The 18,283-nt window shown below is 39.9% G+C and overlaps 2 protein-coding genes across 3 annotated transcripts in view; one reads left to right on the top strand and one right to left on the bottom strand.

Moving 5' to 3' along the window:
* The window catches only part of LOC125231275, a 229,675-nt gene that overhangs the window by 154,283 nt on the left and 57,109 nt on the right, over positions 1-18,283 (bottom strand). The window lies entirely within an intron of this gene.
* Positions 10,423-14,914, top strand: LOC125231278. Of its 2 annotated transcripts, none has more exons than XM_048136717.1 (2): positions 10,423-12,224; positions 14,835-14,914. In XM_048136717.1, exon 1 carries the CDS (start codon positions 10,636-10,638, stop codon positions 11,509-11,511), a length of 876 nt encoding a protein of 291 aa, XP_047992674.1. In that variant the 5' UTR covers positions 10,423-10,635; the 3' UTR covers positions 11,512-12,224; positions 14,835-14,914. The 2 variants fall into 2 exon arrangements, with proteins under 2 accessions (XP_047992674.1, XP_047992675.1); XM_048136718.1 differs by having other exon boundaries at positions 10,423-11,637; positions 14,835-14,908.

Below are 18,283 nucleotides of genomic sequence, written 5' to 3' on the forward strand. Positions count from 1 at the left end.
TAAAAAAAAAAGTGTGTGCGACCATGGTGCTCGTAGATATCTACACACGCCTCTATTCATATGCTTTTGAGCTTCGACAGCTCTAAATATTAAAACATTATTGACCAAGTAAAACTTGGCTTCTGTCGCTTGTTGTAGAGAGTTAATCACTAGTGGACAAAGTAGGTTTGAATAAAACCAGACCAGTTGATCTTTTTAAATTACTGGTTTTAAGTAGGACTCCACTGAAGTGTCGGTAATTGGAACGTAATCGGAAATATTATATAAGCCTTGCCGGAAATAGTATTCTGACTATTCAAAAAGACAAACTCTAAAGGAAAAATAGATTGCTAATTTAGCATACATTTAGGAATACGGAAGGTAAAAGTACCAAAGGTTAGGTAAAAGTAACAAAGGTTAGGTAATAGTAACAAAGGTAAGGTAAAAGGTTAGGTAAAAGTACCTAACAAAGGTTAGGTAAAAGTAACAAAGGTAGGGTAAAATTACCAAAGTACTGAGGTACCTACTACTTCTACGTGGTGTATGGAAGTACAGTCGAGTTCATAAATATGTGTACATTTCGTCACCTTAACTCGTTGAAATAATAAATAATTATGAACTCGACTGTAGTTCTCAACACGCTCATTCTCAATGAATCTAATGGTTTTCACATTTAGGTTTCACATTGACTTAAGATTGAAAGTGGCATCCACTGGGTCTGTCCAGTACTGGTACTTTTACTGCAATAGGTAGTTAGAGTCTCAAAATATACCTAACTGTAATAATGGAATTCGTGACTAAAAGCGTTATAATTGCGTGTAGATTAATCAATTCAGTCGCTATACAACTGATTAATTTAATATAGTGGAAAGATAAACCGTTTATTTTATATTGAATTTATTTATTATTTCTATTGAATTTAAATGCCATTTAGTAGCAAAGGCTTTATTTGGTACAACTACCTATCTTGAAGTAATAGCGGTTTCCTCATAAAATTTAAAACTATTCTTATTCCTGCAAGTGCAAACATATTTATAGTACAACGCGGTCAATTACTCACTGTATTACTTTAAATCGAATTAACATACGTTTTGCATTGAATAAATATTAGACATACAATACTAGGAAATCGAAACCTGGGCTCTGACGCATCCAAGTGGAACAGACTCGAGGGCCTTGATACGATTCTACCGACATTTTATGTGTCTGCCATTTACCAATAAAGTTACTGACTTAATTGATACAAAAAGTTCTTGTAAAGGCTATTTTTAACTAAGAATTAATTAGTAAGCACTTAACTTAAACTTTGTTAAATTTCTGAGAATTCGAATAGTCTTTAATTAGGTAAATATTAAGTTAGAGTTTTAATATGTATATCTAACAGTCTTTTAAGTTTTTAATATAGGTACTAATGCCAATAGCGTAGACATTTACCAAAGGTTCGATAATATTTTGAATAAGTACATAATCGAATAAATAATCCAAGTTCGTAAACTGTGTGTAACAAACTCTATCACTCTATTTACATCTTAATTGCTTTTCGCTATGCTATAGGGTATTTCTTAATAAGAAAGTATTTAATGTCCTTCCACGTGTAAGGGGACCTTAAGCTTCAAGTGAAATAAGGTCCATTCTAATCCAAATTACTACATATTATATGAAGATAATAAGGATATGGAATATGGAGAGCATGGAACACCACAGTCATTAGATAATGAAAAAGATCTGCGTACTGACTAAATATAGTATGGTCAAAGCGGATCATTGAGCCATCTCGATCGATTAGATGCAGCATTGTCCCGATCTCATTGTTCGCTATTACCAGAGACAAACAATAATATAGACTGTTTATCGCACTGTGAAGTCGTGTGTGACATCATTGTTTTAAATCACATGATATGAAGTTACGCCTGAGCAGAACCAGGAGTAGATAATATGAATCTAATCCAATAATAAATGTGAAATGAGAGCCTAGTTCAATATTCTTTTATGAGAAAGGACGCAAAACGAGTAGACAGGTGACCGGGCCCTTTTGTTCAAGTTGTCCACCCTACTTTTTTTGTAACATGGGTATTTTTTACGCGATTCCGCGATTCATACTGAGAACCGCGAGGTCTTTCGTTCCTGATAGGAGAAAAAAATTGTCCCAAGATTTCCATATATTTTTCAGACCTTCCATTCCGTTACTGCTACACAAAATGTATGAAAAAATGGTAACGGAATGGGAAAAAACCTTGGGACACTTTTTTCCTTCTATTAGGATTGAAAGAGCTCGCCATTCTGAGTGGAAACCACATAAAATCTCCAAATAAAAAAGTGGGGGACAACTTTGAAAAAAATGGCCCACCACTTATTTTAAATTACCTATTTATTTTTATATAAATGAACAATCTAGTTATTATAGTTGTCTGTGATGTAACGCGGTAACGACCGGCCTCGGCCAAGCATTGTATAAATTGCATTGTTATTAAAGTCATCGGCTAACCGACTGCCACGCAAATATAATTTCTTTCCGAGTTTTATATTATTTTGACCTAATGTTATTTTTTATATTTAAATTGATATGGACTAAAAATAAATAAAGCCTTATATAAAAGAAAATATAATACTGCGTGTAATCTACAACTCGCAAAGTTTATCTAAGTATAGAAATGTGCCAATCATTAATAAGGATAATTCAGATAAATGTCCCAGTATCTTCATTAGCCTTCAAAATGCCCATTCTGCAACTTATTAAGTCTTCTGTTTATTTTTGTCTTCAAGTTCCAGACATTTTTATTAATACATTTTTTTTAATCATTGTCTATCCTACCGAAACATATACATAATATCATAACGCGTACGTTATCATCCTCTTGGTAGATATATGGTAGCCATGGAAGGGCCCAAGCTTGTCACAAACAACAACCTTTCGTTAGCAAGACGTTAAGGTGCAGTAGGGTCATTTTTTTTTTCAAAGTTGTCCATCCCACTTATTTTTTACGCGATTCATACCTACTCATCAGAATCGCGAGGTCTTTCGATCCTGATAGGAGAAAAAAAATGTCCCAAGACTTACATTTTTTAAACCGTCCATTCCGTTACCCGCCATACAAAATGTATGAAAAAATGGTACCTAACGGAATGGGAAAAAACCCTTGGGACACTTTTTTCTCCTATTAGGATTGAAAGAGCTCGCGATTCTGAGTGGAAACCACATAAAAATTTCCAAATCTAAAAAAAAATGAGGTGGACAACTTTAAAAAAAAATGGCTGAGTAACGTGTATAAGTTCAAATCGCACATTAGATAGGTTTCATCTTAAATGCCTGCGTGACATTATGAACATCACTTGGGAAGATCATGTCAGGAACACTGCAGTTCTACGCCGTGCTAATGTCAGCGGCATTGAAGCCTATCTGATGCGGCGACAGTTGCGATGGTGTGGTCATGTCTCTCGTATGTCTAATGACAGAGTGGCTAAGCGCATTTTCTACTCAGAGCTGCAAAGTGGCAAGCGGAAACAAGGCGGCCAACTTCTGCGCTATTACAAAGATGTGCTGAATTTAAGCGTCACATGCGGAGATGTGACATTGAACCGTTGCACTGGGAGACTTCGGCGCAAGATCGGCCGAAGTGGAGGCATACAGTGAGAGACAAAGTGCAAGCCTTCGAAGAGCAGAGGCGAGTGGATCTCGATGCGAAACGCGACGAGTTAAAGGCCCGACCAACAGCGGTCATAAATTACAATTACGTTGGAGGGGTGCTGACTTGCAGTGAGTGTGGTCGCACATTCATGGCAAAAATAGGCTACGCCAGTCACCTGAGAGCCCACGACCGTCGCTCTCACTAACCGGTACAAACCCAGTCGCCGAGGCCGAAACCGGCAGGGACAGGATGATGATGATGATGATAAGTTCAAATTTATATTATTGAGCACCTTGGCTGCTTCGATATAGGTATGTATAATCTAATATGAAATATTAATAACGAAGGCAACGGCATCTAAACGTTAACTATATATGAATTTGGTACCACAAACAAAATTTAATGCATCTTCATCATTCAATGGGCAGACACACAGTTCACCAAGTTAAGAAATTTATTTTCCGTTCTTTTGAATAACAAAATAACACTCGAGGCTGCCGTGGTTTTGCAACGCGCCCCCTCATTAGGGCGCCGCGCCGGTAAACCTTGCCATGCTGAACTAGAGAGCACTCGAGCACACTTGGCCGCTATTCTAACATACACAGAATCGACTGAGGCGAACCAATTACATCAGTACCTACATCTTTTTCTTAACATTAAATAAATGTCATATATAAAGAACAAAAAATAGAATAGGGCGAAGTGGAAGCGGTTGACAAGGAAAGCTGACCCCACCACCATGTGAGATGGGATTAATAGCTTGGAAGAGAGAGAGAGATACAAAGAAAAAGTGACCAAGGCCTCCAAGGGCTCCAAGTCTTCCTTCCAAGTGTCCTTGCCTTCGTGTACCGATGGCCGAGTGGTTCAGGCATCCGTCCGGTAAACGGAGTACGCTGGTTCGATTCCAGCTCGGAACACTTGCAGGCCTTGGTCACTTTTTCTTTGTATATGACATTTATTTAATGCTTATAACATACGTAATAGTAGTGTGACTACTTAAAAATACAAGTTAAAATATTTTCTATGAAAATAATTTAATTTGTTCTTAGAACATCTTTTTCTTGCTAATAAAGATTATCTAGGTACTCATATACATAAAACCAATCTAATCACTTTCTTTCTATTTGTTTGAAAACATAACAATTTTGGATATTCAGTCATTCTATTAAATTATTCAATAAAGTATAACTAGCTCTAGGTAGGGAATATTCTTCATTGTGAGCTCAAACTCGAAATCGAATACATGGAGAGTATTGGAGACCTATGACAACTAATAACCAAAATGTTGACCGAATGGTGGCCGCTATCGGATGTAAGAAGCGCCTGGCAACCGTTGGCTCATTGGGTGGACGACATTCGAAAAACTGCGGGGCACTTCTGGATGAGATTAGCCCAGGACCGGGATAAGTGGCGTACACGAAGGGATAAGTGGCGTACCTATGCTCAGCAGTGGGCGATTAATGGCTGAAATGATGATGATGATGACAACTAATAACCAGAGAAGTCTCTAATTATGTAAAAAACTACTGGCAAGTCGAAAGCTCGCCTCTTCTCGGCATGCAACTCAATTGCACAACTTGGCAACACTCGCTGAAAGCCGTGAAAGCTGTGATGAAGGGTGGGTATGCTCAAGTGGCTGTTTTGCCACCCTCAACTATGCTGGAGCCAGAGGTGCATAATTAAAAGGAAATGCTATTCATAGACCTAGTTTCCATGGTCATTGATATAATTGAGAAAATGTAAGGTAGAAGTGTTATGAACTTATGAATTAAGATCCCGAGCATATTGGGCTGTGATGATTTTGTTAATTACTCGTATCTGAAATCACTACTGGTAGAGGAAACATTTAGAACATTTAGACAGGTAGGTAGACAGGTACCTAATAATAGATACTTAGATAGCGAGATCATTTTCGTATGCGTATGCTTAAAAAACCATAGATGCTACCATAGATGATGTAGGTCGGGGTTCAGGCAGACCGAAAAGGAGATGGTGCGACGAATTGTATCCCAACTGGTGGAAAAGTGCGAGTGGAGGAAGAGAGGGGAGGCCTTTGCCCAGCAGTGGGACGCTAAATGCAGGCTGAAAAAAAGATGCTTAACAAATAAATATTTACGTATCCATGACCAGCTAATTTTAAAAGCCTGATTTCAAAAAAAAAAAAAAAAAAAAAAAAAAAAAAAAAAAAATTAAAAATATTTTATTAACCAAGAGAATTAGTTTAAAATACAATTTGCAATTAATCGACGACTCCCACACTAGGCTAAGCCTGTATCGTGGAAGTCAGCTACATGCGTGATTTGACCAGATAACAGCGGCTTAAGAAAAAATAAATACTAAGTTTGCATGCAAACTTACAAATATAAGTACCAATTACAATTAATATAAAATATAACGTTAGACTAAGAATGAAAATATCAAATGAAAACAGAGAGTTTCGTAACTAGTGATTTAGGTAGTGTGAGAGAGTGTGTAAGAATATGTATGGTGTGTGTGGGTGTGTGTGTGTGTGTGTGTGTGTGAGGGACGGACTCATTGTTAAAAATGTTTATTGTGTATGTAAATGTTTATTTAAAAATGTATGATAGTTAATTACGAGTATTATGCTCTAGATTAATGAAATACCCATATCCCAGCTTAATTAAACCCGTGTCAGATTGTACCAACAGTATCAATCTATTTTTATCCTCATCCTTTCTCGCTCTAAGCTTTTAAGGCTTCTGTGAAACGTGTATCGGCTGAATCCATCACATGCTACACCGCCTTGTAAAGAGATTAATAAGAGAATTATACACCTTGCTGCTTTCTTATGAAAAAAAATACCACGGCAATGCAAGGAAAATATAAACTGAACAAATCATGTTGATACTCTCAATTTTTAGAAAATGAATACACGAATGATATATCGTGAGTAAATTTTAGCAACACGATAAATTGGCCACCCATTTCATATTCGTAGTAGTATATGTACAGGAGCAGATGCATTGACAGTTTTCTGAAAGAAGGGCATTTTCCGTTTAGTGAAGACCAAAGAGGATCGAGTATTATAGAGAGTTACTGTCAAAGTAAAATGTGTAATCACAGTGCATAGACTGCCATCTCTCGACACAGGCTTAAAACTTTTGCACCTTAGTTTTGACAATTTGGCCCATATTGTATGTACAACTTGATATGTGTTAAAATATTGTATGTACAGCTTGATATGTGTGATATGTGTTAAAATTAGCGCCATCTAATCGAGCGTTCCCCAAAGATGCAACGCCATCTAGGCCACCGTACGTTTTTTCTATGGCTTTGAGGTACGTTTTTTCTTAGGCTTTATCCGTCTATACGGAGTTACATAAATGTCTTTGGTGAAGACGAATGTCTTATAACTAGCTTCATGACAAATCTTAAAAGATACAGGTGCATCTTTACGCACAAGTACGTACAGATTGCTCAAAAATGTCACGATTAATTGGAATGTGCGTACTAGTATATGAATCTCAATAACCATCACTGTTGTTGTCGATGTTCACCGATCCTACGACAAACACTGTAATGAAAATGCAACATTTACGACGTCTGGCTCCAAGCAAATCGAATTGACGAAGACAGTATGTTGAACTCTAAAGGATCGGCTACACTGTTGACTCACTATTCAAATATTTACGTAGTAAAGTGTAAGGATAGATAGCATAAGTTTAAATACTTTACTAAAGTGCACTGAACTAAACGCTTAAAAAAGGTATCTCTAACTATTATAATGAAAGAAAGTGCATAATTTTAACCAAACTTGCTTCCGATTCAAATATAAAGATAGCAGGATGTCTCTTACATTTTAAGATACATAATTGACTGCGCCAGCAGTAAAGTTAGTATCTATGGCCGTTTCTTTACTGCAAGTGTACTCCATGCATCATTCTGAAGTCATTCCAAAATGTAAACATTGCATTGTTGAAGTGATATTGTACTGATGTATGGTCATGATCATGAATCACACCTAATGAGCTGCAATTAGTCCACTGGAGCATCGTGGAATCAAAGAAAAATACATTTTAGAGACTATCAATGTTATCCTAAATTCCTAAATCTGCTTTCAAAGTTATTTGTTAACCACCAGTTGAACAATAATCTGAACTTGTACGGAGACAGAAGGCTTGTATTTTTTTTTACTAAGTACATATCTACTTTGTCTCAGGTAGGACTTCAAATTAGATACTCGTACGCAAACCAAGCCATATGTCTCCTATAACTTTGATTTAAATATAGGTCATCGCATCGCTTGCGCTACGGGATCGGATCGAAGTGGAATCTGTCGCAAGACTGACTATTTAGTATCTATTTACTTATAGAATACACAAATAACATTGTAGTATACCTATGCTAATAAGTGGGGTCATGTATCTAACTGCATGACCACATTTATTTGATTAAAAAAGGCAAAAGCGTCTGGAATGGTCGTTTAATTTTATAGCCCGTGTGGGTCCCGTGGCTGACATGGAGGTCTAGTTGGATTTCAGGCGGTTTTCAAAAATTCTAGACTATTTTTTATAACAATTGGATCATTAATTAGTAGTGATACACATTTAAACGGGACAGATACACATTATAATAAAATAATCAGACCGCAACGTACTATTATGAATTTGACGACCAATAAAACGATAATAATTTCAATTGATTTCTATTGTCTGCCATAACGGCCATGTAGACCACCGGTTGCGCTGACAGAGGCGAGTCCATTTTCAGCCTAACTTGTACACAATGGACTCTAAATACGTATAAACTATTATAGTAAAACAGCGCACTTATATTGGTGACCCTGAGCCTGCAATTCGGCCGGACTTGTTAGAATGACACCCCGAGCGAAAGTCTTTGTCACAAACGTTTTGGCGACGTGACATTGCTCGATTGCCTTATAAATGCAAAGCACATCTTACCTTGGCTCGAAACCGGCCAAAGTTGAGTAACACGCAAACTACATTTAATCAGAGACAAGTATAATTAAGACTGATGTCTGGAGAAAGCTTCGTACAGGCGCTTTATTGCAGCGTACGGCCTCCGACCTCCGTTTAATGTGTTTTGCATGAATAAATAATGATATCTATGTCCCTCACTCAGTGACGACTAATGATATTATTAAAAATACCGAAATAGACCACCATTTTCAGGCTATCTCAGACGCTTACTGACATCAAAACGTCTTTGAATGTGCCATATTCCAGCTCCAATACAATGTACGGAGTTCGGACAGGTAGGTACTACCGAAATGCACGATACTTTAATGACATTATTAAATGTCATTCTAATAGTTGTATTGTACATTGACTTGGCTAGATTGTACGGAGCTTGACGATCTATAATATTAACTTGTCTTCAGTTTAACCGTCGGGACATGGGTGTTTTGCATTAACTCGGAAACCGGTCAAGCTTTTGAGCCAAAGTAACTGTTCTGAAATGGGTTTAGTGCTTCTTTAAAATTGTCTATCCAGTTCGATTCAAGGAATCGCCTTTATAATCAATCGGTCATAGTATTTTTTTAAAGGTTTTAAAATAATAAATAGAGGCCAACCATGCTAAGATTATATGGCATGTGCTTTAGAGCTATTGTGGCCTAACTGATACACATTTATTTATTTACTTATGTAAAAATCATAATAATATATTATGTAAATTATCATACATCACAAACTTAACATTTCCATTTTAAAGTTAAATATTATGTTTTATAAGAGCGTCAACGTTCGGCGCCGCAAACAGAGCAATGGCGGCGAGCGGCGCTCGCGCCGGGAACGCCTCTCCCGCTCTCCCGCACACCCAGTCCTGGCTCGCCCGCCATTACCACAGTATAAGGATATATCAGTAGTTAATCTCCGGCAGCGGCGGCGCGGTCGTTACTACTGCGCAAGGTCACGCAGGGTTGTACAACGTTACTATAATCGACTTCGTACAATGTAAGTTGTTGTAAATCTAATAGGTACTATTAACTGTAAGTAGGTTTTAGTATAACAATACCACGTCATGACACCACATTAGTCAGTATTGAAGATACAAAAAATCATTATAAATATATTACTCTCATACGCGCAATAGTAGATTGTGTAACAATAATTGCAAAAGCGTTAATTTAAGTGTTCATTTTATATGTTTTCTCTAGAATACACCCAATCCATCACAATAAAAAAAAGATTCGTTTGAACTAGAAACGTAGGTACCTACTGTCCTACTCGTATTAGTAACTGTGTATGGCGCTATGCTAGTACCAACGCTCTTTCTACCTTTTTATCTAATAAAGATTCAAGTACGTATTTGTTTCTTAAATACTGACGAAATCATATTTACATAAAATGTTTGAATAGATGTTTGCACAATATTTAAGTAGGTACCAAACTTTCGAGCTAGATAGATCGCAGCATCTACCTAAATGTCGTTACAGATAAATCCTTATTGATTTTAATGTGTCATTCTAGCTTTAAATCTCACTTTTACGCCATTTACGTAAGCAATAATGTACCTAACACTGCAAATATATAACAACCACTTACTTTTCTGGGTGTCTAGGAATTCTAAAGAATGACATTTCCGCATTTTGAGAACTTTCCATACACCCATAAACACTACAGTAACGAAAATATGTCTTCGGTGCTGACGTCATTTTCTCCCGAACTCAACACGTCAACACAGCGCGCAAACGCGGCCCCGACTGTCCAGCCCAATAATCACCAGTTTCGCATGTTTTCGCCGCATGCGAGGGGAGGGAGGGGGACACACCGCGCGGCGTGAAGTTTGTAAGAAGAGTTATTACTGGTTTTATACTGTGCCATTACGATACCACGCGACCACGCAGCTCGATGCGCATGTTAAGTACCTACTTGATGTAACGACTCGGTGCCCTAAATATTATAATATATAGTGCTTAATAGTAATAAGACTTACTATACAACATTTTGTAAAGTGTTAATTAAATTGATTGACAAACTTATTCAATCGTTTATTTTATAGTGTGTGTAACCTCATAGTTACTACAGTGGTGAAATCCGACGTGAACATGGGACCGAAACTGGACGAATCAAGTGGAAGTGTGCCTTCTAACGAGGCAAGTGCACAAACGCCTGCATCTGAAGGAAGCTTGGCGAGGGATACCGGCGATGTATTCAGGGTGGGCATTAAGGTGCCGCCATTTTGGCCGGAGGAACCGGACATTTGGTTCGCCCAAATAGAGGGCCAATTCGACTTGCAGAAAATAACAAGTGACTCGACGAAATTCAATTATGTTATAAGCCACTTAGATAACCAACATTCGCGAGCTGTAAAAGATATTATCGTCAAGCCACCTCCAGAGCGAAAATATGAAAAGCTGAAAACAGAGTTAATACGGAGGTTAAGTGACTCGAAGGAAAAGAGGATCAAACAGCTAATGATGCACGAGGAGCTTGGAGAGAGGAAGCCGTCCGAGTTCCTGCGACACCTGCAGGGGCTGGCTGGCGTCAGCGTGGACGACGACTTCATGAAGAACTTGTGGATTGGCCGCCTGCCGCACGGGATCCAGACGGTGCTCGCCGGGCAGCCCAACACTTCGACGTTGGAGGACCTCGCAGACCTGGCCGACCGGGTCAACGACCTGGCCACCGCCGCGCCGAGGGTCGCCGCCGTCAGCAACCCAGTCCCCGGTTCGGCGTTAAGTGATCTCGCCCGGGAGGTCGCGGAGCTTCGGCGAGAGCTGCGCGAGATGAAGATGGGGCACACGAGAGCCCCAGGTCCCGCGCGTCATCATCATCGCGACGCGACCGCAGCGGCTCTGCCTCTAGACGTCGTTCCCAGTCCAACTACAGGAAGTATCCAGTGTGCTGGTACCATAGCAAATTCGGAGACCAGTCGACCAAGTGCAACCGGCCGTGTGACTACGCCGCGGCGGAAAACGTGAAGGGCGGTCTGTAAATGCGGCCGACGATTGCCCTCCACCATCAAGAGGCCGCCTGTTCGTGACTGACCGATCTTCGAAGGCGCAGTTCTTGGTCGACACAGGTAGCGACCTCTGCGTCTACCCAAGGTTAGCACTTCGCGAGCGTCGCTCTAAAACTGATTATAATTTGTGCGCCGCTAACGGCACTAATATAAGTACATATGGTTATGTGAATTTAGCATTAGATCTTAATTTGCGTAGAGTGTTCCCGTGGCGCTTTGTGGTGGCAGACGTTACTAAACCAATAATCGGGATAGATTTTTTGAATTTCTATGATCTCCTTGTCGATTGTAGACGCAAACGTTTAATCGATAATACGACATTATTAACGGCTGCCGCCATCTCAGCCCACGGGTGCAATATTGCATCGGTAAAAGTAGTGACCGGCGAGTCTCAATATCATAAAATATTAGATGATTTTCCAGAAATTACACGACCAGCCGGCGTACACCACACAGTACCACATAACACAGTACACCACATACGAACAACGCCAGGCCCTCCAGTCTCCTCCCCGCCCCGCCGTTTAGCCCCCGACAAGCTTAAGATCGCGCGACAGGAATTCCAGTCTATGCTGGCCAATGGCACAGCTAGACCTTCGGAAAGCCCGTGGTCATCACCACTTCACCTGGCGCCGAAGAAAAACAACGGGTGGCGCCCCTGCGGCGATTACCGTAAGTTAAATGCTCGCACAGTACCTGACAGGTACCCGATTAAACACATTCATGATTTTACGCATAGTGTTACAGGTTGTAATGTATTTAGCACAATTGACCTAGAAAAAGCGTATAATCAGATACCTGTCAGCCCTGAAGACATACCAAAGACCGCTATAACAACTCCTTTCGGTTTATACGAATTTCCGTATATGGGGTTTGGCCTCAGAAACGCTGGACAAACTTTCCAGCGGTTTGTTGATGAAGTCACCAGAGGTCTAGATTTCGTTTATGCCTATTTGGACGATTTCCTCATTTACTCACGAAGTGAAGCTGAGCATGAGGAACATCTCCGCATTGTTTTCCAGAAGCTCAAGGACTACGGCCTCATGGTAAACGCAGCCAAGTGCGTTTTTGGCGAAAAAGAGGTAACATTTCTAGGATACCGGATCTCAGAGAGAGGCTGCAAACCGCTCGACTCCAAGGTTCAAGCAGTTAAGGATTTCCCGCCTCCGACAAACGTCCGGCAGCTTAGAGGCTTTCTGGGCATGCTAAATTTTTACAGGAGATTTCTTCCACGAGCAGCTCAGACCCAGGCCCCTCTTCACGCTTTACTGACTGGTTTGGTAAAGGGTTCGCAGTCCATCACTCTAGAAGGAGATACCTTAGCAGCCTTTGAAAAGTGCAAGGAGAGCTTATCCAATGCTGCGCTGCTGGCTCACCCCGACTGCTCAGCAAATCTTGCCGTAATCACAGACGCATCAGACAAGGCGATCGGGGCGGTACTGCAGCAGTTAAAGGAAGGCATATGGGAACCCCTTGCGTTCTTTTCGAGGAAACTCACACCTGCTCAAGTTAAGTACTCTCCCTATGATAGAGAACTGTTAGCCATTTATGAAGCCATAAAGTACTTTCGCCATATGCTTGAAGCCAGACATTTTGTCGTATATACAGACCACAAGCCGATCAGTTTCGCATTTCATGAAAGAAAAACAAACTGCTCGCCGCGTCAATACAGGCATCTCGACTTCATCTCCCAGTTCACAACGGACATCCGACACATATCCGGAAAGGATAATGTTGTCGCCGATACCCTGTCACGTATCGAAGAACTGGGAGCACCGGTAAGTCTCGAGGCTCTAGCCGAAGGTCAAGCTTCTGATGCTGAGCTGCAGAAACTCCTAAGCGAAGGTTCATCGTTGCAGCTGCGAAAGCTACATGTACCTGGCAGTAGTGTACCTCTGTACTGCGATGTCAGTACTCCAAACTCCAGGCCATACGTAAGTAAGTACTTTCGTAAGCAAGTTTTTGACAGTTTGCACTCTCTTAGTCACCCTGGGTCCAACGCGTCAGCTAAGCTAGTTGCTGAAAGGTTTGTGTGGCCCGGCGTCAAGAAGAACTGTAGAGAGTGGACGCGTGCATGCATTCAGTGTCAGCGGGCCAAAGTCAATCGACACGTGACTGCCCCGCTTGGTACCTTCAACTTACCACGCGTCCGTTTTAAACAGGTACATATTGACTTAGTAGGACCACTTCCTCCTTCGCATGGTTATCGGTACTGCCTAACAGCCGTAGACCGGTTCACCCGGTGGCCGGAAGCAGTACCGATCCAGGACATTACTGCAGAAACTGTCGCTAAAGCCCTAGTCACAAACTGGATAGCTCGATTCGGTTCCCCAACAGACATCATAACCGACCGCGGAAGCCAGTTTGAATCTGAGTTGTTCTCAAGTCTGTCAAAGTTGGCTGGATTCGAACACAAAAGAACAACAGCCTATCATCCGGCATGCAACGGGTTAGTAGAACGCTTCCATCGGCATTTTAAATCCGCTATCGTATGTCACGCGAATGAGAAGTGGACTGAATCATTACCTTGGGTCCTACTTGGCGTAAGAACAGCTTTCAAGGAAGACTTACAGTCATCTTCAGCCGAACTGGTGTACGGAGAACCTCTAAGACTTCCTGGTGAGTTTTTCCACTCAACAGCAGGTACAACTGACATGTCTGTATTCACCGCCAGGCTCAGGAGCTTCGCCGAAAAGCTAAGACCTGTACCAGCTTCTCGCCACATAAAGCCTAAGGTATTTGTTTACAAAGATCTCTCAACCTGTGAATACGTGTTTCTTAGAGAGCACCCGTCACGAGGCCCACTGCAAGCAGCATACTCGGGACCTCATAAGGTAATATCTCGAGATGACAAAGTTTTCAAGATTCTTCTCCACAACACAGAGAAGACAGTGTCCATAGACCGACTTAAGCCGGCCTTCACACTATCTCCAGAAGTTGGAAGCGATCACCCTACTGTGCCGCCTACGATATCAAATCAGGACTCTCAGCAGCATAGTAACCTTAGACCTTCACCTCAGCAACCTGATCAGCTGGTAATGCCTCCTACACCTACAGTAACAGCAGAAAATAAGGTCACTCGTTCCGGTCGTCGGGTAAGATTCCCAGATCATTACAATGATTATTATCGCCCTTGACGGTCTCTGGGGGGGAGTAGTGTGGCCTAACTGATACACATTTATTTATTTACTTATGTAAAAATCATAATAATATATTATGTAAATTATCATACATCACAAACTTAACATTTCCATTTTAAAGTTAAATATTATGTTTTATAAGAGCGTCAACGTTCGGCGCCGCAAACAGAGCAATGGCGGCGAGCGGCGCTCGCGCCGGGAACGCCTCTCCCGCTCTCCCGCACACCCAGTCCTGGCTCGCCCGCCATTACGATACCACGCGACCACGCAGCTCGATGCGCATGTTAAGTACCTACTTGATGTAACGACTCGGTGCCCTAAATATTATAATATATAGTGCTTAATAGTAATAAGACTTACTATACAACATTTTGTAAAGTGTTAATTAAATTGATTGACAAACTTATTCAATCGTTTATTTTATAGTGTGTGTAACCTCATAGTTACTACACTATGTCAGCTAAATATTTCGTTTTTATGGAATATGTTATTGTAACTGCCAAGTAGTCGGTGCAATCTTAGCATTCACGGAGTCTATAAAGGACATAAAGTAACAGTAGTAGTAGTAGCACAGTCTTCCTAGTCTGAAAGAGTCGTGTCGTGTAGGTAAGTCCAGTTTGACAAAACATGAAAACATATACATGTATGAATACATATTATAACGACGGTGCTAAGTATACCTATTCAAACAGTTACAAAGCGCGTTTATACAAACAGTTCATCCGGCATTCATTTCATATTCCCCTTGCTCTAATTACTGTAATATGTTAAATTACTAATCAGTAATTACCGCTTTTTTCCATACAAAAACTCGCGTGTACGGATCGATTCGCATCTCAACATGCAACGGTCAGATATTACGGTAATTCACGGCCGATCGCGTGGTGAAAATTAAGGCATCACTTGAATCACGAAAGTATCGGTCAATTCACTGACTAACCAGTTTCCGTATTGCACAATGCCCTGTGTGACGAACAGTTTTACGAGCAATAATTATACTGAATGTATTTTAATTAGAACTTAGTTAAACAAAAAAAAGAAGCAGCTAAAATTACTTTGTATGGACAATTTCCGCAATAGGCTAATAATTCCTATATGAAACTTACTTATACCTATATTGAAATCCGTTTCATTTTGTTGGGGGTCAACAAAACAATTTGAGCTTAGCGTTCCTTTCCTTGCGTGAGATTTTAATTCTGAAACTTGAACACCACGATTTTCAAAGAATATTTAACTTCCCTCTAAGAACAAATTAAATTACTTTCATAGAAAATATTTTAACTTGTTATTTTAAGTAGTAACACTACTATTATGTTCTAAACATTAAATAAATGTCATATACAAAGAAAAAGTGACCAAAGCCTCCAGTGCTCCGAGCTGGAATCGAACCAGCGTACTCCGCTTACCGGGCGAATGCCAGAACCACTCGGCTATCGGTCCACGAAAGCAAGGGTCGAAATTTCTAAGTATAGATAGTGTAGATTCCAGCTCGGAGCACTGGAGGCTTTGGTCACTTTTTCTTTGTATATGACATTTATTTAATGTTTAATATTTAACTTAAATATTTATATCTCAAATAATCATAAATTTTGTGAAAAAGCCAATCAATCAATCAATCTTTATTGCACCATGTAAATATACAAAAGATGTTACAATTAGGTAGTACATGGCATTACATGCAGCCTCTCATGGACCCTAATAAGGGCAAACATTTCCTTAAGCTAAGTTTAATCAATTATTAAATTATGTTAGTATAAAATACACTTAACAATAGTTTTTTGAAATGAAATAGGCACTGTGTTATTAAATAAAACTATGATTCATAAAATCTGTGACTGAATAATATTATGCTTTTTCTGCGAAGAGCGATTTCGACTTATTCAACATGATACTAAGTACCATTTCTTTCCGTGGATCCTTCCTTACCTTCCTCATTCTATGGAAATTCCCAAATAGATACAGTCTCATTCTATTTTATGCTTACTAAATTAATTCAGTACAGGTCACCTCAATATTACTTAATATAGGGAGATTGACTATAAATCATTCGCGACACTGCCCATCCCTCGTCGCGCAGTTGCAAATTGAAATACGTAATCTATCCGGACGGCAAAAAATCAACATAAGCAAATGAGATTGCATATCTCAAGACGGTAATAAATTCTCGAACATTCTTTCTATTCGTCTATTTTGCTCTGGAAAGAACGATGTTTAGTTTACTGTGTGGAATTTTACGGTTGGTCTCTCAAATAATTTATTGTTATTGAGAAACAAAAGATATTTCGAGGATAGATAACAGACAGAGAAGCGTGTGTTTTGACCGATGTATCTCTATGAAATAGTTAACTGATTGGAATAATAAATAATTCTGGTAAGCGACGCTTTGTTATTATTCGCACTAGTCAACATTTGCGTAGTAAATTCTTAAATGACATAACGAACAGATAAGAAAAGGCTGGAAGAGAAAAAAATGTCTAAAACATGATGCGCGTTGAATTCTTTTATCACACTTAAAAATGAATTATTTCCTGAGTACTAAATTAGGATAAGTAAATAAAGAAATTCAATCAAATCAACCTAAACTAGCGTTCCTCCTTCCGTCAATAATTCCAACTTTTATTTAGTTATTTTTGTTATTGTTTACGCTTCATGAGAATCTATAACAATGACAATTAATCATTTAGTCAATATTTACACGCTGTCTCGCGCTAGACAGGGGCCCGTGTAGTGTAACATATGATTGTTTAAGTAGATAAGTGTGTTAACAGAGACGTCTGTGACAGCAATACATACTGTTAACACCTTTAACCAGCGTGTCCGTCCAATCGCTTGCCATGTGGAACCGAGTCAAGCCCTTAAGTTGTCCAATTTAAAAGAGGTTTTCACTCATGCATCTTAGATACAGATATGAGGGTACCTTTAGTTTAGCCAAAGTCACAGGCCTCTCTGTATCCCTTTTCTTTAGTGGCGCAACAGAACCAGAATGCGTTTCGATCGCCACATAAGTACATAGCATTTCGTCACTAGTTTGAAAAAATCTCGTATCTCACACTGCTCCTCAAAGTTAAAACGCAGTAAGTCTATATGCATTGCATACATACTTATTACATTTTTCTTTTCATTGACAGAAGAAGATACAAGTTTTTTTCAAAGTAGTGACGATTTACGATTGTCACTTCGGCTAGGCCGGCAGTTTCACATTATGCTGGTTCACCAAAGAACTTGACTCTAACTGACCTGATACCTGATGATGATACAAAATTACAAATACAGGCAGGAGGAGCGTGCCATGGCCTCGTGTATAAATATTATATCGTAAGAAGACCGTTCTATGATTAGTACATTATAGTCTAATTTCGAGATATCTAATTTTGAGAAGCGCTGGTGGCCTAGCGGTAAGAACGTGCGACTTTCGATCCGGAGTTCGCGGGTTCGAACCCCGGCTCGTACCAATGAGTTTTTCGAAACTTATGCCCGAAATGTCATTTGATATTTGCCAGTCGCTTTTCGGTGAAGGAAAACGTCGTGAGGAAACCGGACTAATTCCAACAAGGCCTAGTTACCCTCCGGGTTGAAAGGTCAGATGCCAAA

The sequence above is a fragment of the Leguminivora glycinivorella genome, chromosome 11 (assembly GCF_023078275.1).
Source record: "Leguminivora glycinivorella isolate SPB_JAAS2020 chromosome 11, LegGlyc_1.1, whole genome shotgun sequence".
Taxonomy (NCBI): Eukaryota; Metazoa; Arthropoda; class Insecta; order Lepidoptera; family Tortricidae; genus Leguminivora; species Leguminivora glycinivorella.